The sequence below is a fragment of the Leptomonas pyrrhocoris genome, assembly GCF_001293395.1.
Source record: "Leptomonas pyrrhocoris isolate H10 chromosome Unknown, whole genome shotgun sequence".
NCBI classification, from domain to species: Eukaryota; Euglenozoa; class Kinetoplastea; order Trypanosomatida; family Trypanosomatidae; genus Leptomonas; species Leptomonas pyrrhocoris.
In genome coordinates, this window is record NW_015438361.1 from 1,084,708 (window position 1) to 1,103,769 (window position 19,062).

Sequence of the window (19,062 nt, forward strand, 5' to 3'; positions counted from 1 at the left end):
AAAGAAACGTCTGCTACGCAGTGTGAGCTGATCGGTTCCATTCGGCTACGTGCACTACCAAAGCGGCGTGAGAGGGTGCCGCTGTGGAGGAGGTGCGGCGGTGTGTGGCGTGCGCTCGCGTACTCGTGATGACAAAGTCCTCTCTACTACTAACCTCCCGATGCACCGCTGACGATCACCGTTTGAACTTCACCTTTCGCTCCGATCTGAGGGTGCGCCGCGCCGTTGCCGTTGCTGCTGACTGTGCTGTTGCGTGCCGCTGCGCGTTTGTGATGACAAATTTCTTGCTATTACTAATAGCCTCCGATGCACCGCTGACGATCCCTTTTATTTTGCCGAACTGACGATGCGTGCTGCCTGCTCTTGTGCTTTGTGCTTTGCCGCTTCTGCTTGTGTTGCCGGTGTTTGCGAGACGCAGCAGCCACTTTCGTTGGAGTGCTGCGTTGCGGTGCAGCTGCGGTGGTGTCTGCTGTGGGTGTTTCCGTTGTGCGGGAGTGTTCCTCGGACAGGACGCGAGACTGATGCGTGCTGCGCCATCATTTAACTCCCAGATGGCTCCGGTGTAGTGCTACGCTGTGGAGTGCCCTGCCTCGTGTCGAGTGTGGTGACGTCACACCAACCGCTGCTCATACGCCTTGCCTATCGTATAGTGGTGATTTTTGTGGACGGAGATTGCCGGCGTGTATGTGTGCGCTGTCTGTGCCGCGGAGTCTCTCTCGGTTCGAATGCTCCAACGGTGAGTTTCCAGCCATCATCAAACTCCCAGAATTGGAGGTTTAGCGTTGAGTGTGAACGTAGAAGACGTGGTACTGTTTGTGGTTTACCGTCGTAGTTTTGCATACTGAAGGACCGCGAGCCAATGTGAATGGCACGAGAGTTCACGGTGTAGGTGCTGAAGCATGAAAGAAGAAATTGAACCAAAGAGAGATAACAATGTCAGTGGGAAGTGATGCACAGCGGAGCTCTCTTCTAGTCGCACCACGCATAGTTTGAGCAACCTTTTTCAATCATGCCTTGTTCATCTTGGAGGTAGTAAGCATCTTTCCTCGAGTACGAGGTGAAGAACGCGATAATGAATGCGGCTTCAATCGAGGCTTTGACTTCCACACGAAGCTCTTATTCACTTTATTCTGACCCTTGTATAATTCTATTACTTTCATTTTGATGCCTCAATGCCGGAGGAAATCACTTCCTTCACCCTGCTTCGGAAGGCAGTACTCGATCGTTTTACCAAAACAGGTTTCACTTTAATTAACTTTCGCAGTGCAAGCCGATGGAGTCACCTGCGGTGTACTGTGCCTGCGACACAGCCGGTTCTTCGCAGAATGTGTGCGATGAGTGGTGGGGGGGACTGACACATCAGCGAAGAAAGATCACACAAGAGGTCGCGGTTGCGTTCGACCCGCCTCCCAGCCTCAAAGGAAACACCTCCAAAGACGCAGAAGAAGAAGGGACACAAGTAGCGAGGCACGCCGACACCGCTCCACAGAACATGCTTCGCCTTCATGCCATGCACCGCCGCCGCCTCTACAAGCAGTACGCGCTCGATCTCTCCTACCTGGCGGACACGCATGCCTATTACCAGCTAATGATGTGGTGCCACGACCACCACGTTTTCATCCACCCGAGTGTGGAGATGACGCGTCACCGCACCGCGTATCGCGAGCACGTTTTTCGCGTCAAGGCGGACGTGGCGCCGTACACGCCGCTGCTCGCCATCCCTGAGAACTTGGTCATCGGCTTCAAGGACGCCAACACGGAGGCCGGCAGCGACGGGGCAGACGGGGATGACCGCAACAACCTGTACGACGCCAAGCGCGAGGCGGAGTTCCACAAGCTGAACACCGGCGACAACGCCGACACCGACATCTGTCAGTTCTTCTTCGCCTCGCTTGGGATGATCGTATCGGATCTGATCACTGCGCGGAGTAGTCCGCTGACGGACCCGCGCTTCCTCTTTGCCGAGTTGCTGGGGAAGGTCTCGACGCTGCAGAATGCGCCGTACTTCGAGGACGACGTCGTCTTCGACCCGAACGAGCCCGGCCTCGCGGACATTCTGTTGCAGATGATTCGCAACTACGTGAACGGCGGCCCGCTCGTGAACAAAGTCCCGCCCGATGACCTGCGGTGGGCGGTGAGTTTGTCCCTGTCCCACTCGACGCCGCTGTCCATCGGCGCGGTGCGCTCGATCGGAATCGTGCCCGTGGTGCACCTCTTCCCGCACGGCGGCACGGCCACCAACACCTACATCGTGGCCCGAACCGCACGCGACCGCTGCGCGGAGAAGATGAACGCCTTCTTTCGCCACACCTTCCACTACGACTTTCAGGCGCAAGCGGCGGGCAAGTGGATCTTCGTGGTGCCAGAGCGCGCGTTAAAGGCGGGGGAGGAGATTTGCCTGCAGGCAATGGCGCCGGTCTGCGAGAAAGACAGCGAGGCGGCGCAGATGTGGCGGCTGTCCTGCGGTACAGCGCCTGAGTCGTATCTGAGCAGCGCGGATGTGTACGCCCGTCAGGCGGCGGTGACAGACGCTGTTATCCGTCAAGGTGAGGCGCTCTGGAAGGCTGATCGAGCCGCTGGTGGTCTGTGCAGTTGAGCAGACGGGGAGGTTTTTATGTTGTTGTTTGCATTTCTTGCTCGTCCGCTGTTTGTGATTCTGCTACTGAAGTGCGAAAGGCTGGTTGCGGTGCGTCCTGCGTTGTCTTCCGCCACTGCGTGAAGACGTACTTTATCATTGTATAAAGAAACATATGATAAATCCTTCGCATTACCCCATAAAGAAAAAGATGGCAGCAATATGGTAAAAGGAGAACGAAGCTGTCTTTGGCTTCAATACAACTATTTCTGTTGTTGTGACGGCGCTGTTGAAAACATCTCCGTTATTGTTAGGAACGATACTGCGCCTGTTTTCTTTCTTCTCACCATTATTTTGGCTTTCTCCGCGTTCTCTTGTCTACCCTGCGCTTTCCTTCGCGTCTTCGTTGACCTCGCTTACACGTACCAAAAAGAGGAGGGCAGCGTTTGCGGTCGACACAAATTTAGGCGGGCATCTGGGCCGGCTAGTATTACCACTACCATTGCTGTTGAAATCGTGGAACTGCAGCCGTTGAGACTGCTGCTTTCCTTTCTACTCCTTCTCGACGTCGCTTTGTCTAGTTGTTTGTTTGTATTTTTCATAATTACCCCCGATGAGTCGGAACCACCGGTCAGATCGAAAGGAGCGCCGCCGCAGTCACCGCGACCGCGACACTCACCGCGACCGTGACCGTGACCGTGATCGTGACCATGATCGCAAGCGCCACCGCAGCCGCAGCCCTGATCACAAGCGCACGCGCAGCCGCCCCTCAGAGCACCGCAAGCGCAGCAACAAGCGTCGGTCCTCCTCGAATCCCGAGAAGCCGCCGGTCCCGCGCGACTTTCACTGCCACATCTGCGGCAAGAACCATTGGACGATCGACTGCGAACTGTTAAAGCAGCACCCAGGCAACTACCCCATGATGGACGCGGAACTCGGCTGCTGGCAGTGCGCGCAGCGCGGTCACAACGCCTCGCAGTGCCGGATAAAGAGGTATTTGTGCCGCGATTGTGGCGGCATGCACGACACGCGCGACTGTGTCTACTCGCACATCGGTGAGGACTGGTACGAGTTCTACGACTCCAGCACGCGGCACGTGTACTACGTCAACTCTGATGAGTCGGAGGTGCAATGGGGTCCGCCGACGCATCAGCTGGACACCGTCTACTGGTACTGCTCACACTGCAAAGTTATGATTCCGGCGAAGCACCGGGAGTGTTTGTTGTGCCACGCAATTCGTCCGACCTCAAAGGCGGAAGCCGCGGACCCGACTGATTCTGATTCAGACGCGGGTGGCGACAGCAGCAGCAGCAGTAGCAGTAGTACGAGCACCAGTAGCAGCAGCAGCAGCAGCAGCAGTCTTAGCGGTTGGAGTTCAGTTAGCAGCAGCAGCGATGACTCCGACGGCGACAATGATGATGACACGATCGGTCAGAGTTCTACCAAGAAGGATAAGACAGAGCTCTCCAAATGCGCATAGACGCACCGAAGAGAAACGAGCTGCGATCTTCTACTTTTGTTTCTGTCGCTATGCGCTCTCGCCGATGCGATGCGGTGTTTTGAACTAACGTGTACGTTTAACTTTAACTTCGCAGTCTGCGCTGCGATTTCATGGAGTAATGAGACTGCTGCATAGCAGCCGAGTCTAGCGGACATTATTAAAATGAGCAAGGAAGTAACAGATACGTGTTGAAGGCGAGAGCTTAAAAAGCAGAGATGAATATGCATTTGCTTTTAGATTACTATTAATAATGCATCTGATAACAATGCCCTCATCTTTCTCTTCTTCAGTGATTGAAAATAAAGCGTCGCGAAAGTGCTGCTTCACTGCTCCAGCCTTTGTACCTCTTCTCATCTGTCCTCGATTTCTTTCTCGCGGACGCATTTTCACCTCCCTCTTCTTTATCGTTTCTATTGGGCTTTTTAAGAGCTATACGAATAAAATCGAGCATCATTTGATATTCATTTTGCTGTGCAGGTGCATCTCGATTCTGTCACCTGCGAACGCACACGCAGGAAAGGGAAAAGAAACTGAAATCATGCCCCTTAAAGACAAAAGCGACCGTGGGCCGGTGGGCGTCTTGCCATATCGCCGCCCACCGCTTTCCGGGCTCTATCGATTGCGCTACCGCCCACCTGTGTCGGTGACTTCAGCGTCGTCCTACGCTCCGCTCTCCACGACGCCGGACACTGAGGCTGAGGAGAATGTGCAGGCAGCAAAGTGCACAGCCGCGTCGGAGAATCCGTTGCCGTCATTTCAAGGCGAGCTCAACCCGTCCGCCTCTGCCGAAGAGCGTCGTCGTCAGCTTCACACACAAATCATGCACTCTCGCTCGCTAGAAGACGGCAACGTCGATCTCTTTGCGCTCTACTCGATCTGCGACGCTGAGCCTGTTCCATGCGCGCAGTGCTCCCTGCACATGGACACGACTCTGAAAACATGCTCCTATCGCCTACGAGAGACGTATACGCTGCTTTCCAACTCGAAAACGCAGCAGCACATAAATCAGATCCAGGGTAAGGAAGAAGGGGCGGTGTCTGCTCCTCCACAGAGTTCAGCGCATGGCGGCTCGACGCTGCTTACGCAGCTACAGGAAGGCTGGTACGCGTTCCTTTTCCCCATGAGCGAGTGTGGGCGGCTGAAGGACAACCTACTTATCTGCGTCAACGACACGCTTTTCGCGGGTGATGTAGCGGAATGCGACTTCGACAACGGTGGCGTGCTGCGTCCGCTTCAGAAAACGGCGCCCTTCCCACACGCATCGTCTTTAGTGTCATCGAGGCCTCCTTACGGCACCACCCCTTTTGGGCTACCACAGCCAACAAAGGCACCAGCAGAGGGCGGCCAGCAGGGCACGAAGGCTTCGACGGATGCTACTTCTCCTCATTATCGCACGAAGCCACTCTTCTACTATGTGGTAAGTCCCATCGTGATTCACAGTGGAAAGCCAGGGGCCGAAGACGGCGTTGCGCCAACGGAGGTGGTGATTACCATTTCATGGCGCAGCTATCCTTCCGCACAGTTGTCGTCGCAGGCACGGCAAAGGAGTAAGTTTACGCTCCTCTACTCATATTACTGCTCCCCGCGTGCACCGGACACGCTTACGTGTCGAGCGCAGTTTCCAACGGACGCGCGTCTGCGTCTCGTTCGCAGCCCCAACTGTGACGGCCCCGTGCAGTTGAAGAGCGAGGTGACGGAGCACTCGGCCAAGTTGTGCGTGGAAACGGTAGACGGCTCCACTCTCGAAGCGCACCGGCACCCGAGAGATTACATCTTTCAAATCTGCTTCTACTTTGGCAACTACACAGGTCTGATGGAGGAGACAAGCTGGTTCGCCGCGCTCATCGTCGCTGCGGCCTTTTTGATTCTACTGTGGTTCTTCCTCACGAAGGACCTCGTGATATGAGCTACGCACCTCTGTACTGCTTCAGTGACGGGTTAGGTACGCAGTCAGATCTGCCCTCCCCCACCCCGCCATTGGGCGTACGCAAGCAAACATGTACGTCCACAGCGCGTTTCCGATGGCTGATGTCCGCTGTACCTCGCTACCGAAATACGCATCCTCTTTTCGTTCTTACATTGTCGCATCGATTCACCACACGTCATATTTTAAACACTCAAAGAAAGAAAAAAAAGCAAAGGAGGAAACCGTAGTGCCGACGCTGTTTCGCTCCCTATTCAAAAGCGCTGATTTAGGAAGGACGCTGAGCGTCGGTGGCGCGTGGTGCGCGTCGCCAAAGCTTCTCTTTTATTACTATACATGTATCTATTGTTTGTGCGTTGGCCGCCGTTTGTTTTCTCCTCTTCTCTCTGCGGACCACTTCTCTTTCGTCTCGTCTCGTCTCCCTTCCCCTCCTCTTTTTGTCCTCGCTTCAACAAAGGGGCCGATGAACCACCGAGACGCTTCTCGCCTTCCGGCCAAGCCGCCGATGACGCGGCGTGGCTCCAACACGTATGGCACCACGACGGCGACGGCATCAAATTTGCCGAGCGCGGCGACAACGTACTCTCGCGATGCGCTAGATAGGGATTTGGTGGAGGGCTTTCGAGGCCAGCAGAAGGCGGCGAGAGATCGACAAGTGGAGCACCTGACGCTGGCCAAAGGTCTCGGCGAGCTCGCCGTCGCCTCGCTGAAAGAGGGCACTTACCACCCACGCAAGGCTCTTCCACCGTTAAAGCCGGAGGAGAAGAAAATGTTTGAGAGGATGGACCTTAAAGACTGGCGCACCGCACGGCAAGCAGGTTTTGGCGGGAAGGAGAAGGAAGACAAGGACCGCACGTCAGCCCTCAACGCGGCTACTATCTCCGCCGAGGTGGACACACACGAAGGCGCTGCCGAGGTAGAGGCGGAGGACGAGGAAGATGATGCCGCACGCGCTGCGGTGATGACGTCCTCCCTCGCTTCCTCCGCGTCGTCGGAGGAGCTGCGGGAGAACTGCCCCGGAGACCTGGGGACCTTCCTAAAGCACCTCCGCTCCACTCACCGGGCCACCAACTCCTTCAGCGACGGCCGAGTGGAGGTGGAAGAGAACATCAACATTGTCGAAGAGGCGCTCTCGCACCAGTGCAGCCCGCTGGACTTCGCCACGTTGCTCGATGCCATCTCGCGTGCGCTGGAGGTGATGGAGCGGGGCCACCTGGACGAAGATCTGTGCGTGCCGGACTGCCACGAAGTCGAAGAAGAAGAAGGGAAAAGAGCGGAGGAAGGCGCTCAGGATCATGTGAAAGACCACGTTTCCCCATCGCCAGCAGCAGCCGCAAAAGCAGGCTCCACCACGGCTCCCTCACCCAGCACGGTTGCATCGAAAGTAGAGAACATTGTGTTGCACGGCGCGTTAGAGGTTGAGGCGTACACGCGGGAGTGTTTGCTCCCGAAAGCCTACAAAGCCATTGCCATCGCCCACTCTGCGGAGTGGATGCTGCAGTACACGATGGCCTTCATGCGCACCGCCGAGGCCGTGGACGCGACGGAGGCGGAGAAGCGGCTTGTGCTCCTCGGCCGCTGCGTGCGTCTCCTCGGCGACACAGAGAACTTTTCCTCTGTTCTTCTGTCACTGGAGGCGAAGAGTGAGGAGTACGCGGGCTTTGTTGCCCTGAAGGAGATCGCCGAGACACACTTGTGGTCGATGCTGGACGAGGCGGAGAGCTCGCTGGACGCCATCCTGGGTCTGCCCTTCCCTGCGCGCCGCAGCCGCCTACTGCTGATCGAGTGGGGGATGCAGAAGAAGTTGCAGCGTGCGCTGCTGCTGCTCAATGAAATCGACTACAGTTGGACCCCCACCGCGTACTTCCACTGGGCGTGGAAGGTGCAGTTTATCAGCTCCACCTTCCAACGCATTCACGGCGGTATTGCCCACAAGTACATGCGGTGCAGCATGGGCTTCATTGATGATAGCCTCTACGACCAGGTGACCGACACTCGCATCACGGGGCGGTACATGGGGGCGTCGCCCATCCAGCCGAAGGTGGCGCGTGCCCGGCAGGTGGAGTACGAGAAGGTCACAGAAGGACTGACGCTGCAGCAAATCGGCATGACGGTGAAGGGCGTAGCGAGTCTTGTCGTGGGCGAGCAGGTATGCATGGGGGCGCGGTACATGGTGCGACAGTCCACGAAAGATTTCGACGCCGCCTGGGGCTTCCACATGGATGAAGTGAGCAACGCACCGACGGAGGAAGACCTGCAGAAGAAGGTGGCGAAGCTGGCGGCGAAGGCGAAGCTCCAATACACTGGTCGAGCAGCGCGTGAGAGGACGCAGCCGTCCACCACGTTCCTGACGCAGGAACAGTGACAGACTGTTTTCTTGCGGTACAGTTTATTATTATTATTACTAATACTATTGCCGTTTTATATTTGCACTGATATGTATATTATTAGCCTCTATATGACCTGCCTCTTTTCCAGGCTTCCAACTACTGAAAGAAGCAAAGCAGAAAAAAAAATGTGTATCGAATTGACCAAACGTGACGAGTGCGTGGCTGAAATAATGTTGGCGCCGCTCATGATGTTGTCATGCGTGACACGTGCTCAAAATCGGTGTTCTACTTTGCATCATCAAGAATTTGTGTTGGTGCGGCATTGGTTTCATCGTTCCTCTTTCTATCTGTCCGTTATCACTATTATTATTGTTGTTGTTGTGTGAGTGCTTTTCGGATGTTATTGTTGCTGCAAGATGACGACCCCGCCTGAGTTCCTTTAATAACGCTTCCCGTCGCTGTTGCTGCTTTAAATATCTATTTCTTTTGTTAACAACAAGAAGGCCAACGTATTGCGCCGTAAACCGCCACGAGCTACGTCAACACTTTGGATCTATTTTGTATTAAGGATCCCCTCATACAACTCACACAGCATAGAGCGTACTCTTTTTTTTTTCTTCTCGAAAACAAAGAGTATTGACCGTCGATCAGACGTAGAGGTACGAGTAGAATACATATACGTATTATGTTAACAGCCGTGTTTGAATGCGCCTTGATTTTGGAGAATGACATCAATTCATGACGGCGGCGGCGCGGGGCCGACAAGGTGCATCTACGTCCTCTCCGACGTGGACGGCTACAGGTACAAGTTAGTCGTGCAAGGTGAAGTGCTAACACTCACGGCGAAGCGAATCAAAAGATATCTGCAGAAGGCCACCGGGATACCGCCGCAGCAACAGCTTCTCTCGTTCAACGGTGCCGCCTTGCGAGATGACGTTAGTGGCGAGGATGCCGGTCTCTTCGATGGAGCAATTCTGCGTCTCCAGCAGGTAGCATCTGACTCCCATCGACTCCACAACGGCAGCGGCGGTGCACAGGTGTACGAAGACTCGCCGAATTCAGACAATGCGCCGGCGGACGGATCGCGGCAAACCCCAACGCGACGCGCTGACCACCACGCCGATGAACCAACGTGGCGTCCCACCTCTCCGCTGCGCCGTGATTCACTCCTTTTAGGCACTGTGCGGCAGTCCGGCGCCCCTGTCGCGACAACAGCAGCAGCTTCCTCCGCTGCTCTGACTGCCACGCACTCCCCACCAATACAGCCGAGATGCGCAGAGAACGCCCGGGATGGCACTGCACAGTTTCGAGCGCGGTCCTTCACGCAGCAGTCATCGTTCCCTGCCTCCTCTCCTCAACTAGCTTCTGCCGTCCTACCAACCGGGTATGCAAACAATGTGCACCCATGCGTCGAACACCGTCATCAGCACCGGCTCCACCATGACCCATGGACCCCCACCGAGGACCTTGAAACAGAAAAGGACATGGGACCCACGGCTTACGGTGGTGCCCAGGCGTACTGTCACAACATGGAAGCGAAGGTCGCCGCCCTATCCATTGAAAACGTCCGCCTGCGAGAACAGCTGCAGCTGGTCGCGCGCCAGGCCGCCGACGCCCACGCAGACTGGAAGCAAGAAGAAGAAGTCGCTCGTCTCAAAACGGCGCTGACGGCTTCGAAAAGAGGCATTGTTGAAGCGGAGCAGGCCGCTGCACAGCGCTGGCGCGTGAAGGAAGAAGAGCTCGTCAGAGAGCTCGACCTCTTGCGAGGGGAACGGCGCCAACTGCAAGAGGACTCGTCAGGGCAGGAAGCAAAGCTGCAGGAACTCTTGCATTCCATGGAAGGCGAGATACGCAGCCTCAAGTACGAATTACACGAGAAGGACGAAGCGTTACTCTCCACTCGACTGGCTTTGGCTGACTTACAAGGGCAGCTGAGCCAACGAAAGAGGGAGGTTCTCCCTGAGAATGGGAGACTGCTGCACAACCAACAGGAAGAGGAATCGGGGTTGCCTTCGCACACGACGCTCTGCCCTCTCTTGGACAGCATCGACGTGCTAACAGAGGAAGCGCTCAGTCATCTCTCGTACTTTCTTTCGACGCCCGCGCCGCTGCAGCTGGATCCGGCGAATGACACCTGCACCTTGCCCGTCTCTGACACACTGAACATGCTGGTGACGCTGGATCGCGAAGCGGAGCATCTGTACCTGTACGTGGCGCTGCTAAACGGACTGCCCACCTCTCCTGTGCAGCGAATGCGGGTCTACGAGATGCTCTTGCAAGGGGCGTTGCTTGGAAAGGACATGGCTGGGGGAGGCGTCGGCCTGAGCATGGAGTCGAATCTGGTTTTGATGAGCACCTCTGCCGACTTGCGCCACAACGGCGCGCTTGCATTGGCTGCCGCAGCGCCATCGTTTGTAGAGTCTGCCAAGGTGTGGGCAGAACGGCTCGACGCCTTTTTTGCGTGATTGACTGCTGCACATGGAGTCTTCTCCTCAGCGCTGAAGCGGGTTGGCTGGCGCGGCTTCCTTGCTGCGGTGTTACCCCTCCCATTCCCTGTTGGAACCTGTGCGTCTGCTCCACTAGAGTTGCATGCTGCGCGTACTCCACCTTGGACATTAAAGAAAAGTTTTCTTCTGAAGGGACCGAGCACGAAACACACCAAAATAAATGCTTGTTGCACAGAGCCAAATGGCACGCGTCTCACACAAACGAAAACTGGATATTTCCGTACGTCACTTCTTCCCTTGCTTGTGTCTTTCGGTTTGACCATATAGCCTGCTCTCTCTCATCGGCTGTTTTACGACTTCAAAAAAAAAAATGTATCACTCTGTCCTCTCTCCCTTTCTTCTGCGTACGCACCGTGCTTACTTCTCTTTTCCTTTGCACAGCAAAGAAACAGCGGAGCCTTTCCCGAAGTAGATTTCAAGTGAAGGAAGGGCGTTGGCAGGGACTGCGGACATAGGGAAATACAAAACTGGTCTCTTCTCTTCTGCTGGACGAGCTCCTCGCACTGTTGTGGCGACGTCTTGCTTGGTGGCCGCATTTTGTGTTGCGTACTTGCTTGCGGGGCCCTTTTGCATATTACCAACGCGGTTTTCACTACTAGTATTACTGAAGTGCCACACAGCTCTGTCGTTTTCTCCTTCTTTTTTTCGCAATTAGGAACTGTGCTCTATAGAAACAATATGTCGAACCTTTCAACATCCACGACAAGGGTGTTCTTTGTCGGTGGCTTGCCATACTCCGTTGACGAAAACGTGAGCACCGCCGCGATTGAATCGCTCAGCTTTATCGAGCTGCCTCGCCTTCCTATCTCCTCCAGCGGCACAACCAGCGAAGGGGGTGCCGGAGACGCACGTCCTCTCGTGTCGCCAGTGCTGCATTTGGGCCGTCAGAGTCCCCTGCTCCGCAACTCTCTGAAGAATGACCGGCGTTGGTCTCGCAAGCTTCTCGAAGTGACGACATGGTGCATTCACGGCCTCCCGACCGGCGACAAGGTGTACCCTATCGATGCGGCTGCTTTGCCGTTTGCCGGCGTGCGCGTTCGCCTCTGCGGGACGGGAGGCGCTGTTCGAGTTATTCCGCGGCGCAGTTCAGAGCAGCGCTGCGTCACGGCGTTGTCGGTGGTGGGTGCGTGGGCGTGGCTGCAGCACGGCGATGCATTGGATTTTGAGGGCGGCCTTCAGCTGCGCTTCTTGGCGGTCCACGTGCGGGCTGGCCCGGTCAGCGCGCTGGCGCAAAAGGCGTCGTTCGTCTGGGTGCGGCCAAACGTGGCGGCGGGGTCGGCGACGCCGGTGGCAATGTGGGCGTCGCGATACTCAAACTGGTCGGCCGTTCCAGTTTTTCTCAAAGCGAAGATGCTAATGGAGGCGGCAGTGTTGGTGCAACAGGCGACTCTGCGGGAGAAGGCGCAGATGCAAGAAAGCGTCACGGGGACCGGGGCCCCGTCCCCGATAGCAAGCGAACGCGCACTTCCGCTGCCACGCTGTGAGGGCACTGATGCGCGAGATGAACGGGCGGGAAGTCCGTTGCGTGCACCGCCGTCATTGGAAGACGCAGTGAATCTTTCTCGCGGGGGGGACATCCACCACAACAGCCTCCTCCGCCGATACAGCAACAGCAGCGAAGCACGGCAGGACGCGTGCATGGCGGCGGACGAGGCGGATGAAGAAGCGGCCACGCCGACTTCAGAGTCCCAGCAGCGTCAGCGACAGCGTCCACTGTCCCTTTACGCAGCGCCGAACTCACCGCCGGTGTTCCACGACCGGGAGCAGACACGGTCTGCTCCTGATGTCGTTGGCGCTGTGTTCGGCGGACGCATGGCGGTGCAGCGGCCGCAGTCCGCTTCACCAAGTAGATCGTCCCCACCCCGGCACGCAGCCGGATTGGGGCTGCAGCAGCGGCTCACGGGCCCGTCAATGGGCACGCGTGGCAACGTGCTCCGCTACAGCTTTGCCACCTTCTCCGAATCCATGGACGACAAGTTGCTCGAGGCGCTGCAGAACTTGGAAAATGGAGGGACGGAAGTCGGCGATGTGCTGGTGCAGCGGCAGCAACGCGAACCAGCAGTGCTGCTCGGCGCAATGGAAGACGAGTTGAGCGGGCCGCGTTCGACCTCTGCGGAGCAGGTGGCGTCGCATCTGCGTACAACACTCCCCACCCGTGGGCACGGACAGGAAGGACGGGGGAGGAGTGGTGCGCCGCAGCGGTCTCGGCGTACCACCAAACAGGGAAGTCGTGGCAAGACGGCGGACGACAGCGGGGTGCACGGGCGCCGCTCCGGTAGTCGAAAGAGCGCTGGCGGCGACGTGGGCGGCGAGTTGATGTCGTCGCTCTCGCAGCCGCTACGGCGAGAAGGCGAAGGGGACGATGCTGTTACTGTTCCGCTCTTGACGCGAGCTGATATCAAGCGACTACCGGTGAACCAGTATGCAGAGGAAGACTCACAGGTTGTGTTTTTTGATCATTAGAGTTGTAGATGCGTGATGACGCCGCATCTTAGACGGCGGCCACACTTATGCTTGAACTGCTTTCTTTTTTCCTTTTTAAACTACTTGTACGTATCTTAATTACCGTAACTGATGCTAGTCTGTGCTGTGGTGTGTAACACGCGGAAATAACCGTTCATCTAAGGTGTCTTCCTCGTACAGGATGAACTCACGCGTATCTTTCGGCGTTCGCGCTTGCGGCTGCTGCCCGTCGCGCTTGAAAACCCCGTTGGAGAGTTTTCTCTTCGTACTGGATCAACCCGCGTTCTTAATGCGCGCGTGTTGATGGGCGAAGCAACGACTTCATTCCCTTCTGCTTCTACGCGAAGCTCGCGTCCTCCTGCAGCGGAGCAATGAAAAGGGGAAAAAGAACCATCTTTCCTTTTCGATAGCGGTGCCGGCGCTGTTGTTTCTCGTCTTCTTTGTCTTGTGTCCAAAGCCAATGAAATGGCTACTCCGTGCCCTCTGCAACTTCGATTGTTTTCTTCACCTGATCATTTCCTCCTCTTCCATGTTTGCTCTCTCCACCTCTGTCTCTCTCCTTCTGTCTCCCTTTGCTCTTCACCACAAACGCCAGCAACGATCTTTTTTTGTTGTTTCTTAACGAAGAGTGCTTTGCATGAATAGAAGACGCATCGTGGCACAACACGTTGACGCAGGAAAGCTTAGCCCAACATAAGCTGACCTGTGCACCGTCACTATTCGCGCCTTGTAGTTTGTTTCACCTCCTTTAAATAGTAGTAGTGTTTCTTAACTAACCAATCGGTTGACGTGCCGCTCGTGGTTTTCTGTTGTCTGGTGTCTGTGTTTACGTGGGAGCGCGCTGCACAGACAACATAACGAAGAAGAGCGGAGCAGCTAGCGCATTTGGAAAACAAAAATAGCGGTTGTGTAGAAGAGCGGGTCTGATTGCTCACGGTGCCGTGTGTCCAAAGGAACGAGGTACCATCAGCATCCACGACGCCGTCTCCTTTTGGGTGGTATTGCCCTTTTTTTCCCTTAACTGCGTCTTTTCCGTAACTTGACGAACCGTTTGGGTCTCACGGACACTCGACGTGCATTTGGCTGCCGTAATTTCTCTTTGATTAGCGCCGAAGCGGCTTTTTCTTTTTGGTTGTTGTTGTTGGATTCTTTCTCCTTCTCCTTTTGGGTCGACGACGGTGTTCGTGACTTCGGGAACACACACACACAAAACGAACTGGCTGCAACGCACAGAAGAAGAAAGTGTTGACGACGCGGCAGGAGACTGTAATTGGACGGGGATTGCGTACATACATACACACACACGAGCGAAGGCAACACCATCAAACGAACGGAAAGTATACCCAAACGACTGAGAGCTGAGTAAAAGCAAAAAAAACAAACAAATGTTTCGTGTGTTCTCCGGCAGCTGCATGTCCCTTGAGGACATGGACACGGTGCTGCGACCAAATCTAGTGGAGCACCCCCACGTCCTAGGCCCTGGTGCCGACTTCTTCACGGAAGCCGGTGAGCCGGTGCGTCCGCAACCGTGCGCGCAAACGTTTCAGAAGGTCTTCTCTGGAAGCGCGTTAGACCTCAACGCGGGCAATGCCGACCTCTCCGACGAAGAGGCAGGCGTGACGAGCCCGGTGGGGCAGCCACAGCGCATCATACCTCCTAGCAGCATCCTCAATCAGATCTCCTCTGAAAACGAGAAGGAGAAGGCGCGTGCGGCGAAGATGAAGATCCACGTGTTGGTGATTGGCGAGAGCGGATACTTAGCGAGTCACGTCGTCACGAGGCTGCTCGATGCGGGGTACAGCGTGCGCATGACGGTGCCGGACGCGGCGCGGCATCAGAAGCTGATGGACCTCTACAGCGCCAACCGGGATGTCGCGCAGCGCCTGGCGATCGTCCTTGCGGACGTCACCAACTCCAACTCCCTGCGTGATGTGATTCGCGGCTGCCGCTACATCATTCACTGCGGCTGCTCTAGTGCCTCCTCGCAAGCAAAGGACCCCGTCGGCCTCTACACAAAGGCGGTTCGTGCACTGTTCGACGGCATTCGACTCTCCGGTAAGTCAACGGTGAAACGTGTTGTGCTGACCGGTGCGGCGTCCTCGGTAATGCACATCACGGAGCCCGAGCCACCGTCCGGCCTCTTCGACGAGAACAGCTGGAACGGCGTCGCCACGGCCGAGGCGGATCCGCTGCCCTACGCGAAGCTGGTCTTTGAGCGGGAGGCGTGGCGGCTGCGAAAGATGATGGGCGTGGAGTTGGTTGTGCTGCTGCCCTCCATCTCTATCGGCCCCAGCCTGACGGACGAGACAAGTGAGGCAATGGTGACGATTGAGGGCCTCGCAAACTCGTCCAAGCTGTTCCCCTTCTGCCCCAACCTTAGCTGGAACTTTGTCGACGTCCGCGATGTCGCCGAGGCGCACGTGCGCGCGTTGGAGGTGCCCGAGGTGCGCGACCACCGCATCATCATCTCGAACGAGTGCGTAAGTCTGCCGGAGCTGTGCCGCACAATGAAGGAACTCTACCCGCAGCTCACACCGCCGACGCACACCGCCTGGACGGTGGTTACTCTCGCCATCGCCTCGGTGGTGCTGTGGAACAGCGTGAACATGCGTTTCCTGTGGCGCAGCCTGGGCGTGCGCAAGCGCCTCGATAACCGTCGCGCCCGGGAGGAGCTCGGTGTCGTCTTCACACCGATGCGTCAAACCTTGGGCGACTGCTTTGATCAGATGACGCGCACCGCGCAGGCGCAGCAGACGGCGACGGCGAATGCGCAGAAGACGGGCAATGGTACTACCGCTGCTGCTGGCGCGTTGCCTTCCCGATTTGTAAGCACGAAGGTCGTGGTGTCACTGATCACCGTTGCCGCCATCGGTGCTGGTGTTGTTCGTTACGTGAAAAGGCGGCACTGAGAATCTGACGGTGTGGATGTATTTGCATATCCTGCCTCTCTCTTTCTTTCTGCATTCTCCCCCGCACAAGCATGGACGGTGCAGTTGAATGCGTCACGTGCCGTCTATCCCCGTGTCTACTGAGCACTACGTGGTCGTTCAACGGCTTTGTGATTGTGTGTGTGTTTGGCTGCGACGGGTGTGTGATGGCACAGCATTGACCGCTTCTTACGTACTGTGCTTTTGCTTGTGCTGTTCTTTTTTTGTTTGTTTGTTTTCTTCTGTTGATCTTTCTGTTTTGCGTGTGTTGGCCCTTACTCGCTCGAGCCCTTTTCTCTTCTGTACCCCGCCAGCGTGAGAAACGAGACAGCAAATGTGTTAGCGCCGAAGGGAGAATTCTCCACCATCCAAAAGGGACTTCTTTCTTGTCTTCTTCTTTTTTCTTTTCGATTCTGATTCAGTGAAGGAACGGTTCGGGTATTTTTTTCTTCTTTTTCTTTGCTCCTACGTGGCTAAATCTATATACATGGTTTTTCAGATGTCTTCTGTGGGAATCCCCTGGAAGTACCGTCACACCGCTCCACTTTTCTTTGTTGTTGTTGTTGTTTCCGTTGCTTTGCTCTTTTTTCTTTTGCCTTTGAACCTTTTTCGTTTGTTCTCCGAACTGCTGTTTACTCTACCACGAAGGCGACGCGCCTTCAGTTATTTTGTTGATCCCTCTCTCTGTCGTTCACACACACACACACACACACACACACACCTGTTGTAGTCCATCTTCAGCGCAGGCTTTGTGGCGACGAAAGGAGTGGGAGAGACAGAGGAAGAAAAGAAACCCCAAAATAGTCCCAATTGTTCTCAGAACTGTGTGAATGTTCTGCACAACAACACGTATATATATATATATATATATATATCTTTGTTTACCTATACGACCGTTGTTTTTCTCTTTGCTGCCAAGTTTATGCTCCTTCTCGCGCGTACGCATTCATCTCCCCTCTGTTTGCCCGCGTTGGCAGCCGTGCATTGCGCGCGTTCAATTGTACGGCAGTGGGGTGCGTGAAAGGCGCCTTTTTCTTTTCTTTTTTGTCGTTTCGCAGCTGTCCACAAACTAGTGCGCTGCCACCGTGTCACTCTTTGATGAGTACGCTGAGCGGGTTCTGCACTGCGGTTCTTTCTTTTTTCTTTCAAGGTGGACGCTTTGTTTACGTGGCAGAGGCGTAGTTCGCTTGACGTGGAAGGCGTCTCCTTTTTGCTGAGAACGGAAACACTATTGTTGAGTTCAACGTGATATTTGTATGGTGAGGAAAATAACGTCTCTTCTACTTTCTAGAAGTTCTGTGTGTAGAGCTTTGTTCCTACCGCATCTTTTTTGTTAGTCTTTCGTGTTGATATGACTGCTGTTGAGACGATCGAAGGAGCTGAGGGGTCTCGAAGGAAAGAGAGCCGGAAACGTCACTTAAAGGTGACAACATGAAGAAGATGAATTGATTGCTTTCAACTTTCCGCCATCGAAACCGCAGTCATCCTGGATTACGCGCACCTTTTTTTTATGATTATTATTGAGTTCCGTTTTTCACGTGTTGATCACATCTCGATCTCTTCGTTTCTACTCATTTACCTTCTCACAGCAAAAGGGCGTAGGTCTCGTGGTTTGTGTGGTTTGTCGAGTTGTTTTGGTTCCCGCGCCGTTTTTGCCGCTAGGGTCGCTTTGTTTAGAAAAGCTCTTGTTGTTGTTGTTGCTTGTCTTGCATCTCTGTGCGTTGCCCAAACTCGGCAAAGACACTACTGAATCGCGCTCTCTCCCTTCTTCACGGCCTTGTTAAAAGACACCAGTGCATTCCGCGCCCTTGAAAACGAGACGGAGGTCGAAGCAAAGAACGGTGGAAAGGGGAAATTGCTTCAAGGTAACGTGTACGTAGTTTCCGCTGTTGCTGTCGCTGTATGGTTTCCGTCGTATTCTAGTATCAGTCTTTTTCTTTCTTGTGTTGTCACTACTATTACTACTACTATCACTGATATGTTTCTTTGTATCTTTTTAAGTAACTAACGCTTTGCACAAGGTCAAAAGAGAAACATTATATATCTACATATCTGTATGCAACCGAATCAGTGGTCGCGTGAACGGTGCATCTGCGGTTGCTTTGAAGACCGAGAAGAACAGCGTCAAGCAGAGAGAGAGAGAGAGAGAGCTCTTACAGCACGCTACAAAGAAAGCAGACAGAAAACGAAACCATTGCAAAACAAAACAAACTCTTTATGCGCTAAGCTAATGTAATAAGAACGCTTTATATAAATATTTCGGTTTTATTTTTCTTTTATTTCTCTTTTTCTTTTGGTGGCGACTCCCTTTCAATGCTCTCCATGGCCATTTGTATGTCTCTTTTCTTTCTTTCCTTCCTCTCTTTTTAATTCTTCGCTTTGAGGAACGACGACGTGTCCTCCTTTCCCGATGGCGTGTGCGTGCGTGCGTGCGCGTGTGTGTGTTTCTGTGGCTGTACAGGTTGTTAATTTGTTGGTATTGCTGTTGTTTCTGGTTCGTCATGTCACAGCACTGTATTAAATAAAACCAAAAGTATATCTCGGTAATATAACTCGAAATGCGGCTCGAGGGAATTCGTTCCTACGGATGCTGATGTGTGACAGTGAGGCACCCGCGACGGTTTTGGAGACTTCATCTTGGGTGAGCTTTCATATTATTATTGTCACTTTTCTCTTTCAGTGTTTCAGGACACTCTGCTGTTCTTGGCTACTATCGTGCTTGTGTTGTTGCTCGTGACTTTGCTATTTGCATCCTGTGCACTTGCGAACCCAAATGCGCCAGTGGCATTCTACGCGGCTGATGACAACGAAGTACAACAAAAAGGAACGCACTCC

General features: G+C 54.7%; 7 protein-coding genes across 7 annotated transcripts; all 7 read left to right on the forward strand.

The window, feature by feature from the left end:
• Positions 1–1,273: 1,273 nt before the first annotated feature.
• On the forward strand, positions 1,274–2,596 carry ABB37_03474 (hypothetical protein; the record flags this gene model as incomplete). Its single annotated transcript, XM_015800830.1, has 1 exon — positions 1,274–2,596. The coding sequence occupies one exon, from the start codon at positions 1,274–1,276 to the stop codon at positions 2,594–2,596; it is 1,323 nt and encodes a 440-aa protein (XP_015660837.1).
• Positions 2,597–3,006: 410 nt separating this feature from the next.
• ABB37_03475 (hypothetical protein) lies at positions 3,007–4,055 on the forward strand (the record flags this gene model as incomplete). The annotated part of the gene is made up of 1 exon (XM_015800831.1): positions 3,007–4,055. Exon 1 carries the CDS (start codon positions 3,189–3,191, stop codon positions 4,053–4,055), a length of 867 nt encoding a protein of 288 aa, XP_015660838.1. The 5' UTR covers positions 3,007–3,188.
• A 446-nt stretch (positions 4,056–4,501) lies between these two features.
• Positions 4,502–5,982, forward strand: ABB37_03476 (hypothetical protein; the record flags this gene model as incomplete). The annotated part of the gene is made up of 1 exon (XM_015800832.1): positions 4,502–5,982. The coding sequence occupies exon 1, from the start codon at positions 4,615–4,617 to the stop codon at positions 5,980–5,982; it is 1,368 nt and encodes a 455-aa protein (XP_015660839.1). The 5' UTR covers positions 4,502–4,614.
• Positions 5,983–6,455: 473 nt separating this feature from the next.
• Positions 6,456–8,365, forward strand: ABB37_03477 (hypothetical protein; the record flags this gene model as incomplete). Its single annotated transcript, XM_015800833.1, has 1 exon — positions 6,456–8,365. Exon 1 carries the CDS (start codon positions 6,464–6,466, stop codon positions 8,363–8,365), a length of 1,902 nt encoding a protein of 633 aa, XP_015660840.1. The 5' UTR covers positions 6,456–6,463.
• Positions 8,366–9,055: 690 nt separating this feature from the next.
• Positions 9,056–10,795, forward strand: ABB37_03478 (hypothetical protein; the record flags this gene model as incomplete). Its single annotated transcript, XM_015800834.1, has 1 exon — positions 9,056–10,795. One exon carries the CDS (start codon positions 9,056–9,058, stop codon positions 10,793–10,795), a length of 1,740 nt encoding a protein of 579 aa, XP_015660841.1.
• A 421-nt stretch (positions 10,796–11,216) lies between these two features.
• ABB37_03479 (hypothetical protein) lies at positions 11,217–13,300 on the forward strand (the record flags this gene model as incomplete). Its single annotated transcript, XM_015800835.1, has 1 exon — positions 11,217–13,300. Exon 1 carries the CDS (start codon positions 11,516–11,518, stop codon positions 13,298–13,300), a length of 1,785 nt encoding a protein of 594 aa, XP_015660842.1. The 5' UTR covers positions 11,217–11,515.
• Positions 13,301–13,893: 593 nt separating this feature from the next.
• ABB37_03480 (putative mitochondrial hypothetical protein) lies at positions 13,894–16,209 on the forward strand (the record flags this gene model as incomplete). The annotated part of the gene is made up of 1 exon (XM_015800836.1): positions 13,894–16,209. The coding sequence occupies exon 1, from the start codon at positions 14,686–14,688 to the stop codon at positions 16,207–16,209; it is 1,524 nt and encodes a 507-aa protein (XP_015660843.1). The 5' UTR covers positions 13,894–14,685.
• Positions 16,210–19,062: the final 2,853 nt, after the last annotated feature.